We start from the raw sequence: 19,677 nt of genomic DNA on the forward strand, positions 1-19,677 counted from the left end.
ATGGTGCGCATGTCAATCCACAGCGCATATTTGTCCTTAAAGAATTCCTCAGGGCTAATTTGGTCGCCAAACTTGCGCATGGCCTCTCTGTACACGTCTGCGGGCTTTATCCCCTGGGAGTAGACCTTGTTTGGAACGCCGTTTATGTTGACCCCCACGTTAGTAATGTTGGGGTTGTGAAAGGCCTCGGAGTCGCGCTTACCGGCTTCGTAGGGTTTGGCAAACACCAACATCAGCCCCGTGAGACTTCTTCTGGGGAGGTTAATGCTTTGGTTGATAACCTCATCCGTCTTATCCAGGAAGCTGAACGTCTTATACATCACTACGTGGTCGTAAAGGAATGCCTTGCCGGAGCTGTATTCCATGCCAGCGCTACGGGCCAGCTCTTCGCTGTATACCGTTTCGTACTGTAGCTCTAAGTTGGTAATAGAGTATGGGGTTGTTGTGGTAAGTGCAGTGCTTAGCCCACCAATGATGTTATTAGCATCTGCTAAAGTTACTTCAAACTGTAGCTCGGATAACTGTCTTGGGTAATACACACCGTGATTCGTGATTACTTCAAAGTCCAGTGGTATGACATACTTACTACCATAGGCGGTCTTTATTCGCTTTGCGTCTGCCACTGCGGTTTCTCCGCTGCCGTCAGTAGGTTGCGTTTTCGTAGGTGTGCGAACCTTACGTAGAATGACACTACCAATTCCTTGTTCTATCCTTTGCGCGCGGTCAAAGGCTGTCAACCATAAGTCTTTGTACGTGGTATACAGATCGTACCTATTTAAGTCCAGCAAGGATTCCCCGGCGAACTTTACGCGCATCTTAGAAACAATGTTGCGACCCACGTTGTTAACGATAATCCTTTCATCTGTGGGGCTTGACTGTACCGCTAGGTCAAACCTCAAAGCCAAGGTGCCAGGAACTAAGACTAGGTTATCCGTTAGGCGGGGTACGCCTACGTACAGGGTTTCCCCTGGCTTTGCGCTAGAAGGTGTGAATGTGACCCGGTGAAAGGTGCGTTCTGCTTTCAGTCCGCCAACCTGCTTAGGTAATACGTTGGGATTTAACTTTGAGCTTATCATATATAATGGAAGTAGAAGGAACGGATCCAGACTTTGACCCCACCACTGAGGAAGGTCAGGCTGACATTAACGACGGTGACGAAGAACCGCTGCTTCCCACCCAACAAGTCGACGATTCCCTAAGGAATAGAATTGCAAAGGCCCTAAGACATCCCAAAGCACGCGAGTACACGTTTCCGCGTGAGCACGTAGAGCTTCAAAACATGGGCGAGCCGGAAGCAGCCGCGCGGGAAACCGTAGAGTGGGCAAAGCAGGAGCTAGAGCTGCGCTACGACGACTTTGATGCTGACGAGGTAAGGCTCACGGAAAAGGGAAACAAAGTCCTCATAAGCGTCCAAGACTTAAGATTTCCCGACAAAGACCGCTGGACAAAACCGCAAAACCTCTTTGATGAGGAGGGCAACGTTAGGGGTGACGTCTTGAGATTAAGAGGCTTTCAGCGTGCTACTAGAAGCATGCTAGAAAGGTTGAGAGCCCTAACCGAAAGGGTTGAAATCGAAAAGCGCGCCGAGGAGCTGCAAAGGGAGTTAGAAAAAAGAGACGCAGAGTACGCAAAGCAAGGTCAACTACTCGCTGATGCTGAAAAGAAGTCCGCCCATCAAGATGAAAGAATGAAAGAAATGAGAAACCAGTTGGATAAAACCCTGCGCGAAAGAGATAAAGCACAAAGGGACTTAGAAGAAGCTCAAAGCTCTGGCACCTCAACGGAAGCGCTGCGGGAAACGCTGGAAGAAAGGGAGGAAGAATACATGAAGCAAAACCAGCGGCTTGCCGACGCACACAAAAGGGAGGTCGAATTCAAAGATCAAGAAATAAGGGAGTTGGTAGACCAAAGAACCAAAATTCGTCGCGAAAGAAACCAAACCCAAAGGGCTCTTAACCTTGCCCTGCAGGAGTTGGACTTAACACGAGACGACGCTAAGGACCTACAAACCACCATAGCCGGCTCTTTAGTGGAACGGCGACGGTTAATGGCTGAAATCAATACTAAGGAGGAACAAATCCGGCAAAGAGATCAGGCCATCGAAGACCTGGAGGGGCAAATAGAGCGGCAGCAAGAAGTAATTGCGGACCAAACTCGTCCCGAAAAGGAAAGGGAGGCAGCACAAAGGGAATTAGAAGCCCTTCAGGAAAGAGTCGCGGAATTACAAGCGCAAAAGGACAACCTGGAAAAGGAGCTGGGGCTTACCACCAAGGAAAAGGTAAAAAGAGCCCTTTTGAAGTATGGCGTTCCACTGGCATTTGCGGTCGCTATTTCGAGCGTAGTAGGAGTTATCCTATCCACGCTTAAGGCTACGGGCGCGGGCGTAAAGAAATTAGGCAATGGGCTGACGGACTTGGGAAAAAAGATGGCAGCCGGTCTTCCTGGGCTGCTGGGTTCGGTTGTTTCCTTGGCACTTAGGGCCGGCGGAGAACTGTTGAAGTTCGTGGGGAATAACATTTGGATATTAGTCGTAGCTATTGGAGTGGTACTCCTGAAGAAGATGAAGGGTTAATCTTATCCTCGTGTATTACTGGGGGCTTATCGTCGTCGGGTACCCGAGGTGTTCTCGACTGGGGATAAGTAAAGATAGTATTCGCGCCGCCTTGATAATGCGGAACTAGCGGCAGCACGCTCATGGTGCTAATGGGCTTATGATTCCAAGTGGCATCAACGGTAGGTTGAGATGTACCGGCAGCATTTATTCGCACGATGCCTCGTTTTACTACGGTCGCACCTCCATCACTGGGACGAATTTGCAGCTTCGCATATTGGCAGCTAGCTATCATGTGGAAAGACACTGGAGTTATATCTTCTGGGCTTCTCGGATATGGTTCACACGAAAAATGGGTTGAATGCCTAGCATTATTTTTTGTCCTGTATGGCGGTAATGGGTGGTTATTCTCATCAACGATCCTAAAACCGGCATTGCATGAGTACCCCGCAGTAATGCTAATAGTGCACATGATCAATCCTAATCCCCCAACCTCTACCCACAATCCGGTGTCATGCCATTCGTCGTTTACGTAGTCCTTCTCCTCCAAATAATAAAGAAACCAATCTTCCTTTGCGTGTGGATTCATATATTTCAGCAAATAAATTTGCTTCTAAAGGCTAAGCACCGTAAGAGTGCTAATGGTGGCGTGATTATATGGCTGGTTTCTTTGATCCTCTATGCTATTTACCGTGACCTTTCCCGTGTCGTCTACTCTTATTTGCAGCTTTACCTTCCCATGGCAATCAGCAACCATATGAAAAGTCCAAACCGATAGATTCTCGGCGCTGCCGGGGTTGGGCTCTACGGAGAAATGCGCAGGCTCCCTGTTGTTTGTCTTATTTCTCATAGGCTGCAGTACGCCATTCTCATCCAGGAACCTAAAGCCGACGTTGGCATGGCTGCTCGTGCCAATGCAAATACTACAAAGGATTAACTTCTTTCCTGAGTAGTTCAAATTCACAGACATCCCCGTGACATCAACCCAAGATGCTTGGGTGTATTTTTTCTCGCCTGTGTAAGTCGTATAAACACAATCTACTCCAGCTACGTAGGGGTTGTTCATCGCCATATATAATAGCTCAGACCAATGCTTGCAGCTGCTAAGCCGGCCTTTAGTAGGTTATGGTCATATTCCTCGGTAACCTTCTTTACTGGTTTCTTTGGTGGCACGTACGCCTTTTTTAATGGTTTTTCTACCTCTTTTTTTGGTTTCTCTACGAAGTGAGTAATGCCCTTGGTCATGTCAGAGTTCACGTCATTCACCCCAAACTTCATATCCTTAGTAGCTCGCTGCAGCTTGTTGTTATAACCCACAACGGAATTGGTGTTAATAACCAAATTACTTGGCATTAACCAACAACCAGGCGACAAAGCGTAATCCAGTCGCACTTTAGACTGCTGCACCGCTAATTGATATCTCTGCACCGATTTAGATATGTCATTTTCTATTATTGCAGACTCAAATAAAGTTAGGAATTCTTGTTGCGTTTCCTGTGAAGCGCCTTAGGATCCAACAATGGGGTTGCGGGTATTTACCTGCGCTCCCAGGATGCAGTACACGAATGCTTCAATGCTACGGTTAATCCTGGCTAGGTTCCTTAAACCTTTTCCTTTCATTAACACAAATGGATCCCAAGTGCCAGGGTAGTTCGTTTGAATTCTAGTAATTAATGAATTATTACCCTTATTACCACCCATATCACTGAACTCTAACTCATTACTTGGGTATTCCTGATGTCCGTAGTCAGCCGGCTTCTCACCATTGGCACCCCAAACGTAAACTATACCCAGCCCATGCGTCTTACCCTCCTTATAACGAAAGTCTTTTTGCTGTGGTTTGAACTCATTAATTAACCTTTCCAGGGCTGCGATGTCATAGCGATTATTCATTGGATTAAATGCTCCATCTCCTGGTAGGGGTGCGTTAAGCTCCTTCAACAACCTCCTTACCGTAAAGGCAACGTGAAACTGCATAATTGGAATGTGAAACATGTCCGCGGCAACACCACAACCTTTAGTGGCAGCCCAAATAGCAAAGTCTAACTGCTGCGGCCAATACCGCATATTGGGCCCTGCTAACCATTCCCTGGCCTCTTTACCCGACGTATGCTTCAACGTCGTATTCTTATAGATATTTCTTAGTATTACGTTAAATGATTGTTTACCCACTGAAATCTTCAGGTGCGTTACCAGCTTTTCGAAGTTGTTTACACCACCTTCAGCATCGTAAAATGGGTAATCTTCCGTGGTTAACAATAAGTTTCTAGGAAAATTAGGTGCTTTATGCTCGGGTTTTGGTGGCCTTTCTTTATGAACGGGGCGTACAATCGTCAATCGCTGCACCTGATCACCTACTTGCTCCAGCTTTGAATGTTCCAAGTCTGCATTGCTGTACATCCTGGAGCCGTTAAAGTAAATCCCATCGGGTCTTCTTTCGAACTTACTAGGGTCTGCATGTGGAAACATCTTCCTAAATGCTCTCCAATTCCAGTAATCCCGGTTGTCATGATGTGGCTGCTCCTCAATATCATTCCCAAAAGCGTCGTACATTAGTATATATAATGGATGTTATACCATCAGCACCTCAGTTGTACCCAGATGTTCCCTATACTACACCTAATGAACTAAACGCCGAAAACTTTCGTCTGAATAAAGCGAACTTAATCCTGGCTTACTTGGAAGGGCAGGCAAAACACTATGAAAAAGTTAGAAAAAAGTACGTTAGAGCCCGGAGTACGCTACATAAGATTGCGATAACTTCAGGATCCATATCTGTTGTGTTAACGGGCTCTGGCGTTGCTACTTCGCTTACTGGGCCGGGAATAATCGTTGGAGTTCCTTTGGCCGGCGTTGGGGCAGCCTGTGGTATTATCTCGGCTGTTGCTACGGGTATTATGAAACAGTTGTCAAGCAAAATATCCAAGCACGACACGACAATAGCCATGTCTAGGGCTAAAGTAAATACTATTACCGACCTTGTCTCAAAGGCTTTGCGTGACAGAAAGATAGACGACGTAGAATTCTCGCTTATTCTGGCCGAAGAAGACAAATACGAGAAATTAAAGTCGGACATAAGGAATAAAAAAACAGTCGTAAAAGATCTTTCCGAGGAATCTCGCAAAAAGATTTACCAAGAAGCGAAAGAAGAGCTTCAAAGAAAGCTTGCTCAATAAATATCGTGACAGGATTTCGTTTACATATCGAACGACAGTCTGGAAATTACGCGTAATCTTATGCCATAAGATTTATGCTAATTTCTCATCTTATGGCATAAGATCCACTATCTTCTTGGAATCCATCCTAACAGTGGGTGGTTGGGGTCTATTTTGTAAAATATTTCGTAGATTACGTCAGGGTAATAAGGAATATCCTTATCCAGCCGACAAAACATCCACTCGGCTTTTGTCATATCAGAAACCTCAGGAATAGACTTACCGGTAATTTCAGACAAAAGATAGGGAATAGCTTTGTAATATTTCCCTAGTTTTAATTTTTTCAGCGTTTTCCGTAGACTTTGCGGGGTTGGCTCTTCTAAATGGTCTATGATTTTCTTCTTTACTTCGTCGCTTAAATATATCGGATGTAAACCTTGGATATGACTCATCCAGTCCCTGAAGTATTTTATTCTCTTATATGGCGTTTTCTTACGACCTCCATTGGCGTAATACTGCTCTCTGGTAGCATTTGGTACGGCATTACGAATATTCTTACCACACTCGTAACACTGTGCTGACGTGTCATCTTCTATTTGCATTTTCTTACCACGACACCAAAAGGGTTCTGGCTTAGGTACGATAACTTTAGGTCTTAGACAAATTATGCAAAAGTCGTTAACGAACTTTTTACATTCGTGCATCGTATATTTATAAGATATTTTAACCTCCGTTTGCGATAAATCTGCTGTACCCGTCTTCGTAATTCCGCGGGTTAAGCCCGTGAATCTTTGACATTGACCGCGAGTCCCCCTACCTGCTGCTCATCCATGATTCCAAAAATAGCATCAATGATTCTAAAAATAGCATCGATGATTCCAAAAATAGCATCGATGATTCTAAAAGTAGCATCAAAATATCAAATATTGAGTGTCGTATTTCACTGGTGTAGGTCAATCAATGTTAAAAGGTTTCTCGGAGTTTTGAGAGAGATTTCGGCAGCTAACGATGGATGAAAAGCTCTTTCTCGCAGGAATAGAATTGGGTTCTACTCCTGCGATCGGTTGCGATCGTTTGCGATTATATGTGAACACAATTCTGCGATCGTGAGATTGGAAGGTGTCCCACAATGCTCATTTTTCCATAAAACACGTGTATATTTTTGATTTTCACAAGCGAAAAAGCATTTCGTTTTCGTTTTTGTTGTTTTTTTTTTGTTTTTTCAAACATAACTGGTTTAAAAGTATCAACACACGATTACATATGCTAATTTACGTTTGTAAGCCATATAGGCAAGTAAACAATTGTCGTTTGGGAGTATATTTTAAGATTGCACGTCCTGTTCTTCATAGTGATGACTCCCCTGATGAAGTATTCGCGATCATAAAGTCGAACGTTTCTTTTTTGATTTGCCAACAATTATCTTTTTAAAGTCCATGTTGAATCTGCATGGTACGTTGTTTTACTGCTGAGTGATTATTCGCCGACTCAGATGTCAATAGACTGCCTGCGATCGTCTGCGATCATATGTGAACCAGGATTAAGTAAGATATATTCTTCATTTAAGTGTTTCTGATGATCGCACAAGCGTAAGCGTTGTCATCTTTCAGCGAGACAATATAATGCTACAATTTGAAATTAGTAATTTCTCAATGACCGAGTAAAAATTCCATCACTTACCAATATAAACTTGGTCATTTTTCATTACAAGGGATCCTGCTTTCTTTTTGGCGTTAGGTGGAGTGAGATACAGTGTTGAAGTAAAGGCATGTCTTTCGGCTAGTTTCTTTGCAGCATCTAATAAATATTATTCATTAATAACGATAAGTACATGTAATAGGACTCCATGCTGTCCAATTAAGAAATAATTGGACGAGGAAAATTCCGAGGACTGACAAAATTGGATGAGGCCTTAGGCCGAGTCCAATTTGGCAGTCAGAGGAATTTTTCGAGTCTAACTATTTCTTGATTGGGGAGCATGAAATCCCATTACCTATTAATTATATAGCTGCCTAATTTATCCCATATCAACAAGACCTGTCCAATTAAGAAAATAATTGAACAGTTATCTATATGGGATTAATGAGAAGCTGTATAATTAATCAATAATAATGATTATGATTATGATGATGATGACGTTGGTGATGATGATAAATAATTATATTAATAACAAATAAATAATAAATAAATAATACGTAGTAAGTAATAATAAATATCATTCATTAATAATGATAATATTAATAATAATAATGATGATAATAATGATGATGACGATGACGTTGATGATTATGATGATAAAAATAATTTAATACTTATATCTGTGACGCAAATTCGCATGAGAATATATGATCAGAAGCGCCTAGTTTTTGCTGATTTGCTGAAATCGTGAATGAGGTAATGCCATAGTGGATAGGAAGTTTGAGGAAGTAGGTAGTTTGTGGCTTGAAAAAAAACATTTAAAACCCCAAGCCACTTTCTAGGGATTGTATACATTCGAAAAATACATTGATAAGAATTGCTTCAAAATGTGGAAAAAAATGAATATTAGTTTGTTGTTATGCGGCCGAGAGCCCAGAGCCGTTCAGCTCAGGGGAAAAAATGAATTTCAGTTCTCATGAGAGTAAGATTCTATTCCAAAAGATATGATTTTTTGAAGTTCATGAAGCTGCCATTTTGTTTCTAAAAATAGTAACAAAATGGAAGCTTTATGAATATTCAAAAAATCATATCTTTTGGTTCCCATATCAGAAATGAACAAGTTTTGCATTTTTGATCTCCTCGTGTGCAGTTTTTTCAAATGCGCTAGATAGACTTTTCCATTGAGGAGAATTTGATTTTCCGTTAAAATTGATGACGTCAATTTCCCGCCAAAATGTCGAAATTCAACAAAGTAAAACGACAGAGTTGTGAGATTTGTTAAACTCTTCAATTTTTTTCAGTTTTAATGAAATACGAAAGAGTTTTGCCAAAATGAGACATTTTTTAGCCCTTCTAGCCCGACGTGGTTTTGTCCTCTGAATTGGGCTGCATATCCTTCAAGGGGTTTAAATCAAATTATCGAAAGTCAAAGATTCGACATCTTAATAATGTCAAATTTTTGTTTATACCTCGCTGGTAAACATAGCCTGGAGTAGGAATATTCACAAGTTTTCCGTGTTTTTCTATGTCGTCTAAGTTATCACAATGGGCACAGGTACTACTTCGGCTGTCTCCAAAATATTGAACTGCTTTACACTCTCCATTTGTTAGCTCAAGGCATTTCCTCTTGCACTCCTCCACTGTTAGGTCATCGAAAGTGAGTGACTCAATTCCCTTTTTTTTACACCAGTAGCCTTTCTTTTCTTCCCATACGCCAACTAAAACATAAAAAGAAGGCTTTTAAAAGCTTGAAGCGTATTAAAATTGCTCTGAAAATTTAAAAACCTACCATTAAACTACACCACACCACACCACACCACACCACCACACACCACATTACACCACACCACACCACATTACACCACACCACATTACACCACACCACACCACACAACACCACACCACACCACACCACACCACACCACACCACACCACACCACACCACACCACGCCACACCACACCACACCACACCACACCACACCACACCAAACCGCACCGCACCGCACCACACACCACACCACACCACACCACACCACGCCACACCACACCACACCACACCACACCACACCACACCACACCACACCACACCACACCACACCACACCACACCACACCACACCACACCAAACCGCACCATACCACAAAAAATTGTATGCTCAGAGATTCCTTTCAAAAGGGACCGAGTTATCCGAACAAAAAGGTCGTACGTCTAGGCGCGTGCAAATTTAGACGTAACGTAACTTATTTGATTTTATATAATTAAACAGTATGTATACAGGTCAGATAAACGGACTCAACCTGATAGATGAAAATTCACTGTAAAGTCGCGCAAGTCTCTTGCTCATTTTTATAGAGGCTTATATAAGATATCATACCTGGATTGTCCTCTCGCGTACATGTTACCCTTTGCTTCCCATAGTTAAAAAGGTTATAATTTTTACTATTTTCGGCGGATGAAAAACACTCGACGATGCCCTGCTGTCCTCCATATTCACTAACCAAGTTAAAAGGCTCTTGGTAATGAAGAGCTTTTCCATATTTCCAGAATGAATCAACATCAACTGGTACAATCTGCAGTCAAGAATCATACAAGATTTTATTTACTGTTGAATCCCAACACACACCTTGAATCCGAATAGACCCCTAGCACTGAGTCCCGAGAGGAATTGTTCTGGGGGACAAAACAATGGATTTTTTTTGCATAAGAGAAGACGGCCTTGCTTTTTCCCCTAGAGCAATTCCTATAGGAAATCAATGCAAGGGGTCTATACCGCATTATATGAACTATCCTATTAAAAATTGTTATAATAGACCAAATTCAAAACTCGCACCGATGTGAGGCTTAAGTTGTGAAAAAAGGAATCTGGTGTGATTCGTGACTTTTGAATCAGACCAGATTACATTGAGTCACGCCAGATCCCTTTGTTCACAACTTAAGCCTCACATCGGTGCAACTTTTGAATTTGGTCTATACGTTAAGTGTAAAACATGTAAAACAAACTAATGATTTAAAGAAATGTTGTCACTCGTTAAGGATGTTTAAAAGAATTTTCAAATAGGTTCTTATTCCATTTTTACACGAAAAAACTTGTAGTTCTGAAGTTGCCGGGTCAAGTTCGAAGAATAGTCCCATTCACAGTTCCCTGCGCCATCTTGAAAGGTAGCCGTGCCTCTGCATCGAAGCGAGAAGAACAGTGAGCTTGCATATGATAGAGACATGTGAATAATTGTCCAAAGTCTAGAAAAAGGTCTGTATCGTTGCAAGCTCACCGTTCGTGGATTTATGTTCATGTTCATAGATTTACTGTGTTCAAAAAGTCACACTCCAGTCTTTTAATTAAAGTAAATACATGTACCTTGAAATCCTGCGCTTTGGTATTTTGAATGAATTTAGGAAAGTCCTTATCAACCGTTAGATACTTGTTCGATGACTTGCTTGTTAATTTTTTAATTGAAATGAAGTCTCCATAGCGTATAACATCCTTGACTCCATCGCCGTCTTTATACGCAATGCATTCTTCTTTATCAATCGCAACGTTCGTGCAATAAGTGCTAAGTGCATCCTCCATGCACTTTCTCTTTTCAGGAATTCCCTTTTCTTCGACGTCTGGCAAGTATTTCTTAGCAAACAAGCTTATAATTTGTTGTAATTCATACTGGATTGGAACAGGGCGTTCAAAGGCACTTCTTCCCCATTGACGAAGAGACGCAGTACTTGCTTGGTTATCAATAGAATAGGACTCAGAAGGAGGTTCTCCGCCGATGTAAAATTCTCGTTTCTGTATGTTCATATTCTTCAGAGTGTCTGATAGTGTAGTGTCGGAACTTGAACTTTCTTCTTTGCCAAATTTGGCCGAAGCGCTGACTCCTTTCGCCATGAAACCAACACTTGCACTGACAACTTGGTTGGTACTAATTCCTTTACGCTTCAAATCCATACTCTCTGTCATATTAGAAAGAGAATGAAAATAAAGTAAGTTTGTAGTTCAAATATCGCAAAATAGAATGAGAAAACGGTTAGGCAAACAGACCCCTTGCATTGAATTCCTAGAGGATTTGTTCTGGGGGACAAAACAATAGGCCGTCTTTTCTTATGCAAAACAAAATCCATTATTTCGTCCCCCAGAACAATTCCTCTCGGATCTCACAGCCAGAAGTCTATTCTATTCAAGTTGTGTGTTGGGATACAGCAGTACATAAAATCTTGTATGATTCTTGATTGCAGATTGTACCAGTTGATGGCATGTTGATGCATGCTGGAAATATGGAAAATCACTTCATTACCAAGAACCTTTTAACTTGGTTGGTGAATATGGAGGACAGCAGGGCATCGTCGAGTGTTTTTCATCCGCCGAAAATAATAAAAATTGTATCTTTCGTAACTATGGGAAACGAGTAGAATGCATAACTTGCACCTCGGTGCAAGGTGTCTATTGGTGGTTTTCAAATATTCTCAAGGGAAGTGGTTAGTGAATATGGAGGACAACAGGACATCGTCGAGTGTTTTTCATCCACCGAAAATAATAAAAATTATAACCTTTTAAATTATGGCAAACAACGGATAAATTAGATTACCTTCAGTGGTCATTGTCAGACGTTGGACAGCCTTGGCTCCCATAGTAACAACGGTCGTGAAATGGGTCCCAAAATTTTGTATCAAACGATAATAATAAGATAAATTGCTTTTAGAACATTCAGTAGGAAGATCTTGGATGGCTTTCTGTAAATTTTTTGTAGCATGCATTTCAGTGCCTACTGTATGCAACCACGCCTTATATGCTGTGGCTCGACCAATGATATCGATGTTGACTTTCCCGCCTTTTTTGATGCTTTCTTTGGTACTCTGGTAACTTTTGCTCTGAGAAAATTCACCTGATACACTAACGAAACCAGCTAAAAGAAAATTTCAAGTTTAGTAAACAACGACAAACATTACGCAAAATATCAGAGCAAGAGCACAAACAGTAAAATAATGAATTAAAAACAAGGTTGATACTGATAAATAGTAGCTATTTAGTGAATTATATTTGCTGTCACTCAACAAGAACATTCATCACAAAAAGACAAATACGCAAGAGTCAACTATTAATCACTAAATAGTAATATTTAACAATTATTATTGGTCGAAGGCGAATAGTTGTTTTAATATTTTTAACGATGGCGAATTTTTTGAATAATGAAGAGAGAGTTTTTTCTCCCAGAATTCATTTATCTCTGCAAACGGCAAAATGCGACAAACGAGCCTGCGCATGCGCGTTATAGTCACCTGTAGGTGTACATAGCAGCATAAGACGTAAATTGAAACCAATGAACGCGCCGGATTTATTATATTCACTTGTACAAAGATATTAATTGTCAGTATCAATTTTTTTTTAAATTTCAAAGTTTTACTACTCTTAAGTCACTTAAATTTCAAATCTTCGTCTACTTACCATCGAATCCAAAATCAGCGGTTGTCTTCACGTCTTCCTTTAGTGTCTGCTTGTAATCACTCTCCGTTCGCACGTCATTAAACGAAGATGAAAACAATGCACTGGGCTCCATGATGACGTCAGCGTTATCCGGGATACGGTACTCTCCATCCGCAGAAAACCTATTTTGAAGGTATCCTAGTTCTACTGCTTGTAATCGGAAGCCTAAGATACGCCAAACAATTTTTTAGACATTTCTAGTTAATATGAAAAAGTGACGTAGAAATGACGTCACTGCAAAACTGAGGTGTAATGAAGCCTGCGAAAAATCACACGGCAGCCATGTTTATCCTCATGAGAATAAAAATCTTAGTTTCACCCGCATAAACTCATTCTCAAACTCTTGTATGCGAGGCTACGCGTGGTAGAATCTATTGTTCCAACCAACATGGCTGCCGCGTGAAAAAGGCCAATGACCTCCATTGCAATAAAAATATAAAACTCATGAATCATTGCGAAAAATGTTCTTTCTATTTGGTAGGCTGCATATTCATAATTAAGAGGAAAAATGACACTTCACACAGTTTTGCAAATTATCTCGATTCTCGGATTGGCTCAAATTTTTTTCTCAGCTCAGCTAGTTCATGTATTAGTTGTACTATATACTTCGTGTCGTGGTTGTTGATAACGTTATCTCACTGACGTCAATATATGTTTGAGGCAAATGTTACATTATATTATTGAGAAAAGAAATGACTTACCAGGATCCACTCGGCCAGATTCATCCAAAGGGTTACCAAAAAGCACGTCGTATCCCCTTCCCAGAAAACCAAGGTTCTTGGTGCTTTTTTCTGCACTAAATGGCGAATATGGTGTAGCGTTGATCTCAAATATGTCGCTTTCAGCTGTTTTAATGCCAAAAATACCAAAAATAAGATTATTTGGTCGCGACTTGTATTTACTTAATCATGCATGCACTTATTTATACTTCCATGCATGCATCTACTTCAATATAATCAATCTTCCATCAATATCTATCAGTCAATCAATCAATCAGTCAATACGGTAGCTACACATGGTATTACAAAAGCGTTACAGCGCTTCTTAATCACACGCGCGAAATTTTGAAAAAAAAATAAAAAATCGAAACATAATAGAGTTTTGGTGAACGTCAATCAAAAGTATTTCCCATGTTATTGTCGAAACACACAAAGCTGTTAAGGGCACCGTGCCTATGGAATGTCATGGAAACGCATTGATTGACGTCCACCAAAACCTACTTCGTCACGACGGCAAATTGTTCAATTTCACGCGCGTGATTGAGAATCGCTGTAAAATGATTTGCCGTATATTAATATCATGTAAAGAATAAGCTCACATAAATAGAATGATAAGTTATATATATTAAATTATATACAAGGTCTCGAATAAGGATAAAAATATTTCTATGCAACCCTTTAAGTTTGTTTTTAAAACTACCTATATGGTTTCATCAGATTTAAACATCGCTACGCAAATAGTTCCAAAAGCTTGCACCTTGATAGGATATAAAATCCAAAAAGCTTTTTTGGGACCTGTTACACGTTGAAATTTGTAGCTGAAAATTGCGTGCCTAGGCGTTGCTCGACAGTTCCAGGGAAAGTTTGACTTACGGAACCCGTGTATAGAAGTAGGCAAATACATTCAGTTAAACCCACGTGGTCATACTTTTTCGGGTTGCGCTGTAAACCGCGCGGGTCAGCCTTTAAACATGGTACCCGATAAAATCCGTTTTTTTGCCTCCAAGCAAGCAGCTTTTGCAAGTTCTTCTGGTACTTGAAGTTCAATAGATTTTCGCTGTTCCTTTACCATGGCTTGAATTTGCTTGGCACGCAAACTGTCTAACAATTCTTCAGGAGTCTTAGCAAAAGCTGTAAATGAAAACCGTTAATAGTAATCTGTTTATTAATAATGATATATTCATTAATAATAATCTATTCATTAATACTAATCTATTTATTAATACTAATCTATTTATTAATACTAATCTATTTATTAATACTAATCTATTTATTAATACTAATCTATTTATTAATACTAATCTATTTATTAATACTAATCTATTTATTAATACTAATCTATTTATTAATACTAATCTATTTATTAATACTAATCTATTTATTAATACTAATCTATTTATTAATACTAATCTATTTATTAATACTAATCTATTTATTAATACTAATCTATTTATTAATACTAATCTATTTATTAATACTAATCTATTTATTAATACTAATCTATTTATTAATACTAATCTATTTATTAATACTAATCTATTTATTAATACTAATCTATTTATTAATACTAATCTATTTATTAATACTAATCTATTTATTAATACGAATCTATTTATTAATACGAATCTATTTATTAATACGAATCTATTTATTAATAAGAATCTATTTATTAATAAGAATCTATTTATTAATAAGAATCTATTTATTAATAAGAATCTATTTATTAATAAGAATCTATTTATTATTAATAATCTATTTATTAATACTAATCTATTTATTAATACTAATCTATTTATTAATACTAATCTATTAATCAATAATAATATATTTATCAATAATAATATATTTATCAATAATAATCTATTTATCAATAATAACCTATTTATCAATACTAATCTATGTATTCAATACTAATCTATTTATAATAAATAATCGATTGATTATACTAATCTATTTATTAATACTAATCTATTTATTAATAATAATCTATTTATTAATAATAATCTATTTATTAATAATAATCTATTTATTAATAATAATCTATTTATTAATAATAATCTATTTATTAATAATAATCTATTTATTAATAATAATCTATTTATTATAATAATCTATTTATTAATAATAATCTATTTATTAATAATAATCTATTTATTAATAATAATCTATTTATTAATAATAATCTATTTATTAATAATAATCTATTTATTAATAATAATCTATTATTAATAATAATCTATTTATTAATAATAATCTATATTATTAATAAAATCTATTTATCTATTTATTATAATAATCTATTTATTAATAATAATCTATTTATTAATAATAATCTATTTATTAATAATAATCTATTTATTAATAATATCTATTATTATAATAATCTTTATTATAAAATCTATTTAATAATAATCTATTTATTAATAATAATCTATTATTAATAATAATCTATTTATTAATAATAATCTATTTATTAATAATAATCTATTTATTAATAATAATCTATTTATTAATAATAATCTATTTATTAATAATAATCTATTTATTAATAATAATCTATTTATTAATAATAATCTATTTATTAATAATAATCTATTTATTAATAATAATCTATTTATTAATAATAATCTATTTATTAATAATAATCTATTTATTAATAATAATCTATTTATTAATAATAATCTATTATTAATAATAATCTATTTATTAATAATAATCTATTTATTAATAATAATCTATTTATTAATAATAATCTATTTATTAATATAATCTATTTATTGAGAATAACTATTTATAATAAGAATCTATTATTAAAATATTATTATTAGATAAAACTATTTATTAATAATAGAATCATTGATTAAGAATATCTATTATTATAAAAGCATTATAAAAAATCATTATAATACTAATCGATTTATTAATACTAATCTATTTATTAATACTATCTATTTATTAATATAATCGATTTATAAATCTATTTATTATAGAATCTATTAATAAAATCATTTATTAAAATAATCTATTTATTATAAAGCTATTTTAATAATAATCTATTTATTAAAAGAATCTATTATTAATACTAATCTATTTATTAATACTAATCTATTTATTAATACTAATCTATTTATTAATACTAATCTATTTATTAATACTAATCTATTTATTAATAATAATCTATTTCTTAATAATAATATGTTTATTAATAATAATCTATTTATTAATAATAATCTATCTATTAATAATAATCTATTTATTAATAATAATCTATTTGTTAATATTAATCTATTTATTTCAGCGCTAACATTTTTTTTATGCCAAAAATCAAGTACACGTGCTCCCAACAGAGCAGCTATTCCAACAAAGTTTGGAAAAGGGTCTTGTTGCACGTTACAATTTGCTTTTTTTTCTTCTTTATAATCAGCGTTAAATTCTGTATAGAATATCTTTCACATAAAGTTGCCTAAAGGCCGATTTAGATGGTATGGTTTTCGCCTACGAATATCGTATAGCACGCTCGCGCCATCCTACAACTCGAGTCGTAGCGTGTAAATCAAGTCTACAACTCGCCTACGACAGACGCGAGCTTTTTGTATACGATAGTTGTAGGCGAAAATCGTACCGTCTAAACCGGTCTTAAAGGATTCCTTTCAAGTGTTTACATTTCAATAGTCAAAATATATTTTGGGCAGAGAATTTGTTACTTACAAGAACAAGCCAAGATGAGCAATAGAAGATGACCTTTGATGAGAGTCATGTTGAGCGTTCCTGGAATGGAAATCTTTGGAAAACCAAAAGAACACTGTAAACTTTATTTGCTTTCAACTTCTATTCAAGATATATATGTCAATCTAATCCCTGTAGATTTTCTTTGTTCAAAACTATGAATTAAAACAAAACTACAGAACTTCTTATCCTAGAGGTTGAAAATGATAAATAAAAAATCATTGGCAATTTAAAATTTTCGCATTTTTAAAATTATGTCTAGTAATACTTATTTTCGCTTATTTTATTGCAAAGTGATAAATCCAATAAGATTTTCTTCTTTTCCTTTTTCCTCTTTTTTCCTTTTTTTAATTTTTAATATTTTTAGATTTTTTAAAGTTTATTGATCACTTATTTAATGCAAGTTGTGAGGACTTACCTAAAGATCAGCTAAGGACCTATTCGGATCTTCGTTACTGTTGTGTACTTGCCGTTGATGTCAAAGAGATATGAACAGCAAAAAACAAGAGTTCCATAACTATAACTTATTTATTTGTCTTTAGGATTTGTCAACCGAAAACTGGTAGAAATACATGCTGATAAAATTGACATAATCGAAAAAAAGAACCGCATGGTGCTTCAACGGGTACAAGAAAGACCCTAGGACATCAAATACTTCTCAAAGTTGTCACTAGCAGAACTTTATGACCCAAAAATTTGATTTCTATAATGGGTCATTCTTGCGTAAAATGTGGTAAAAAATGTTTTTTTTTTTTTTGTTTTGTTTTGTTATATAAAATTCTTGTATAATACACGAATCACTTTTACGACTGAATGTTTGGCTTTTTAATTGAAAATAAAGTTAAGAAAAGAAAAGCATTTTTTTAAAAAACGCCAAGAGTAAAAAATGTTTTGGTAAGATAATTTATTCCTGATGTTGTGGTCTCTCTTACCCTCATGGGAAAAGCTGATAAATACAAAATACAAATATTCCGTACATATCACTTATGCGATGTTTTTGGTATTTCAATTTGGAGACCTATTTTACCATAATTGAAGATAATAGTAAAAAAAATTGTTTGTTTACCCTTTTTTTTTTTTTTTAGCCTTACAATGTGATCTCTGAATCTGTGGTTTTTTTAATAGTTTTGTTTGTGTTTATACTTTTCTTATCACAAACAAAAAGCTGCAAAATGTCATCTAATGACTTTTAACTAATTTTAAAGCTCTGAAAATATAAATCATATTTTTTTCCTGAATATCTGAGTAAGTTAAAAAAAATAAAAAAAGAAAAAAATTCAAACAAAAAAAGAAAATAATAATAATAATTTTTTTCTCTTGCAGTAGAACTACTTCAATATCATGGAATTTACGATGAGAGTTGGCAGGTTACAGATTGTTTTAATATTTAATTGATAACTTGGAATATCATTCTGTGACATGGTCGGATACCTGTTAACACTCTTTGCTATTCATTTATCACTTTGTTTATTGTGACGGGTCATTATTTTAACCATTCCGGCCGACACGTTATTAGTTAGGTAAGGTTTCTATATGAAGAACTGGCAAATAAACCTTATTTATTTTTTTCCGGTCCGGCATCCTAAAAATCGTGCGTTTTGATTGGCTGTTTGTGCGGGCGGTATTTTGTCAGTATCTGCCCGCGCTCGCGGTCCGGTATCCTTTGCCGCTAAACAACAAAACAAAAAGATTTCCAAAAGTAGTAAAAGAAATGCGGGAAAAAATAAATAAGTTATTTACCGTCCTATAGTCGGTCCGGATAGGGAAAACTGTGCTCTCTGTCTTGAAAACGGCCTCGGTCCGTATATTCAAGACCTCGGGCACAGTTTTTCCCTATCTGGACCGACTATAGGACGGTAAATAACGTATATATCTTTAACATATTTAGTATTTCAGTTCACTTGTTCAAAAGCTGCCATACAAGAGGGAAAATTTACAAATTACAAAACGCTCTAGTCTGTAAGGGTCAACAAGGAAAACTTGGCAAGAAATCGCGGGCGCTCAGCGGTCAAGCTGTCTAGCGGTCGCTACACAAACTTCACAAAAACTAAAATCTCGTCAAAGAAAACTTGTTTATTTGCGCACTTGACAAACAAACAAACATATCATGGTAAAAAATAGTCTTCTTCGCAGTTTCCTGCGCTATCTTAACGGTAGTCGTACCTTTGCATCGAAGCAAGACGAACGGTGAGCTTGTAATGATACAGACCTTTTTTAAGACTTTGGATAAGTATCCACATGTCTCTATCATTGCAAGCTCACCGTTCGTCTTGCTTCGATTCAAAAGTACGGCTACCTTTCAAGATGGCGCTGGGAAGTGTGAGAGGGGCTATTGTCATTATCATTTCAAAGAAAACATGTTTTCATAACTTGAGCAAGTAAAACTTGACAAGTACATATGTCATAGAAAACGGGCT

The 19,677-nt window shown here is 36.5% G+C and overlaps 1 protein-coding gene across 1 annotated transcript in view; it reads right to left on the minus strand.

Annotated features, from left to right (window-relative positions):
• The window catches only part of LOC116307211 (uncharacterized), a 29,420-nt gene extending 11,603 nt beyond the window's left edge, over positions 1-17,817 (minus strand). The window contains exons 1-10 of the mRNA XM_089027154.1: positions 17,679-17,817; positions 17,243-17,315; positions 14,513-14,665; positions 13,517-13,660; positions 12,777-12,980; positions 11,920-12,237; positions 10,701-11,287; positions 9,720-9,915; positions 8,814-9,062; positions 7,387-7,503 (exon numbers count right to left, since the gene is read on the minus strand). Coding sequence (XP_088883280.1) covers positions 7,387-7,503; positions 8,814-9,062; positions 9,720-9,915; positions 10,701-11,287; positions 11,920-12,237; positions 12,777-12,980; positions 13,517-13,660; positions 14,513-14,665; positions 17,243-17,291 — 2,017 coding nt within the window. The 5' untranslated portion in view covers positions 17,292-17,315; positions 17,679-17,817. The remainder of the gene's footprint in view (positions 1-7,386; positions 7,504-8,813; positions 9,063-9,719; positions 9,916-10,700; positions 11,288-11,919; positions 12,238-12,776; positions 12,981-13,516; positions 13,661-14,512; positions 14,666-17,242; positions 17,316-17,678) is intronic.
• Positions 17,818-19,677: the final 1,860 nt, after the last annotated feature.

Source organism: Actinia tenebrosa, unplaced genomic scaffold, assembly GCF_029948245.1.
Source record: "Actinia tenebrosa isolate PJP-AT-01 unplaced genomic scaffold, QUT_ActTen_1.0 PGA_scaffold11__36_contigs__length_13525064, whole genome shotgun sequence".
Lineage (NCBI taxonomy): Eukaryota > Metazoa > Cnidaria > Anthozoa > Actiniaria > Actiniidae > Actinia > Actinia tenebrosa.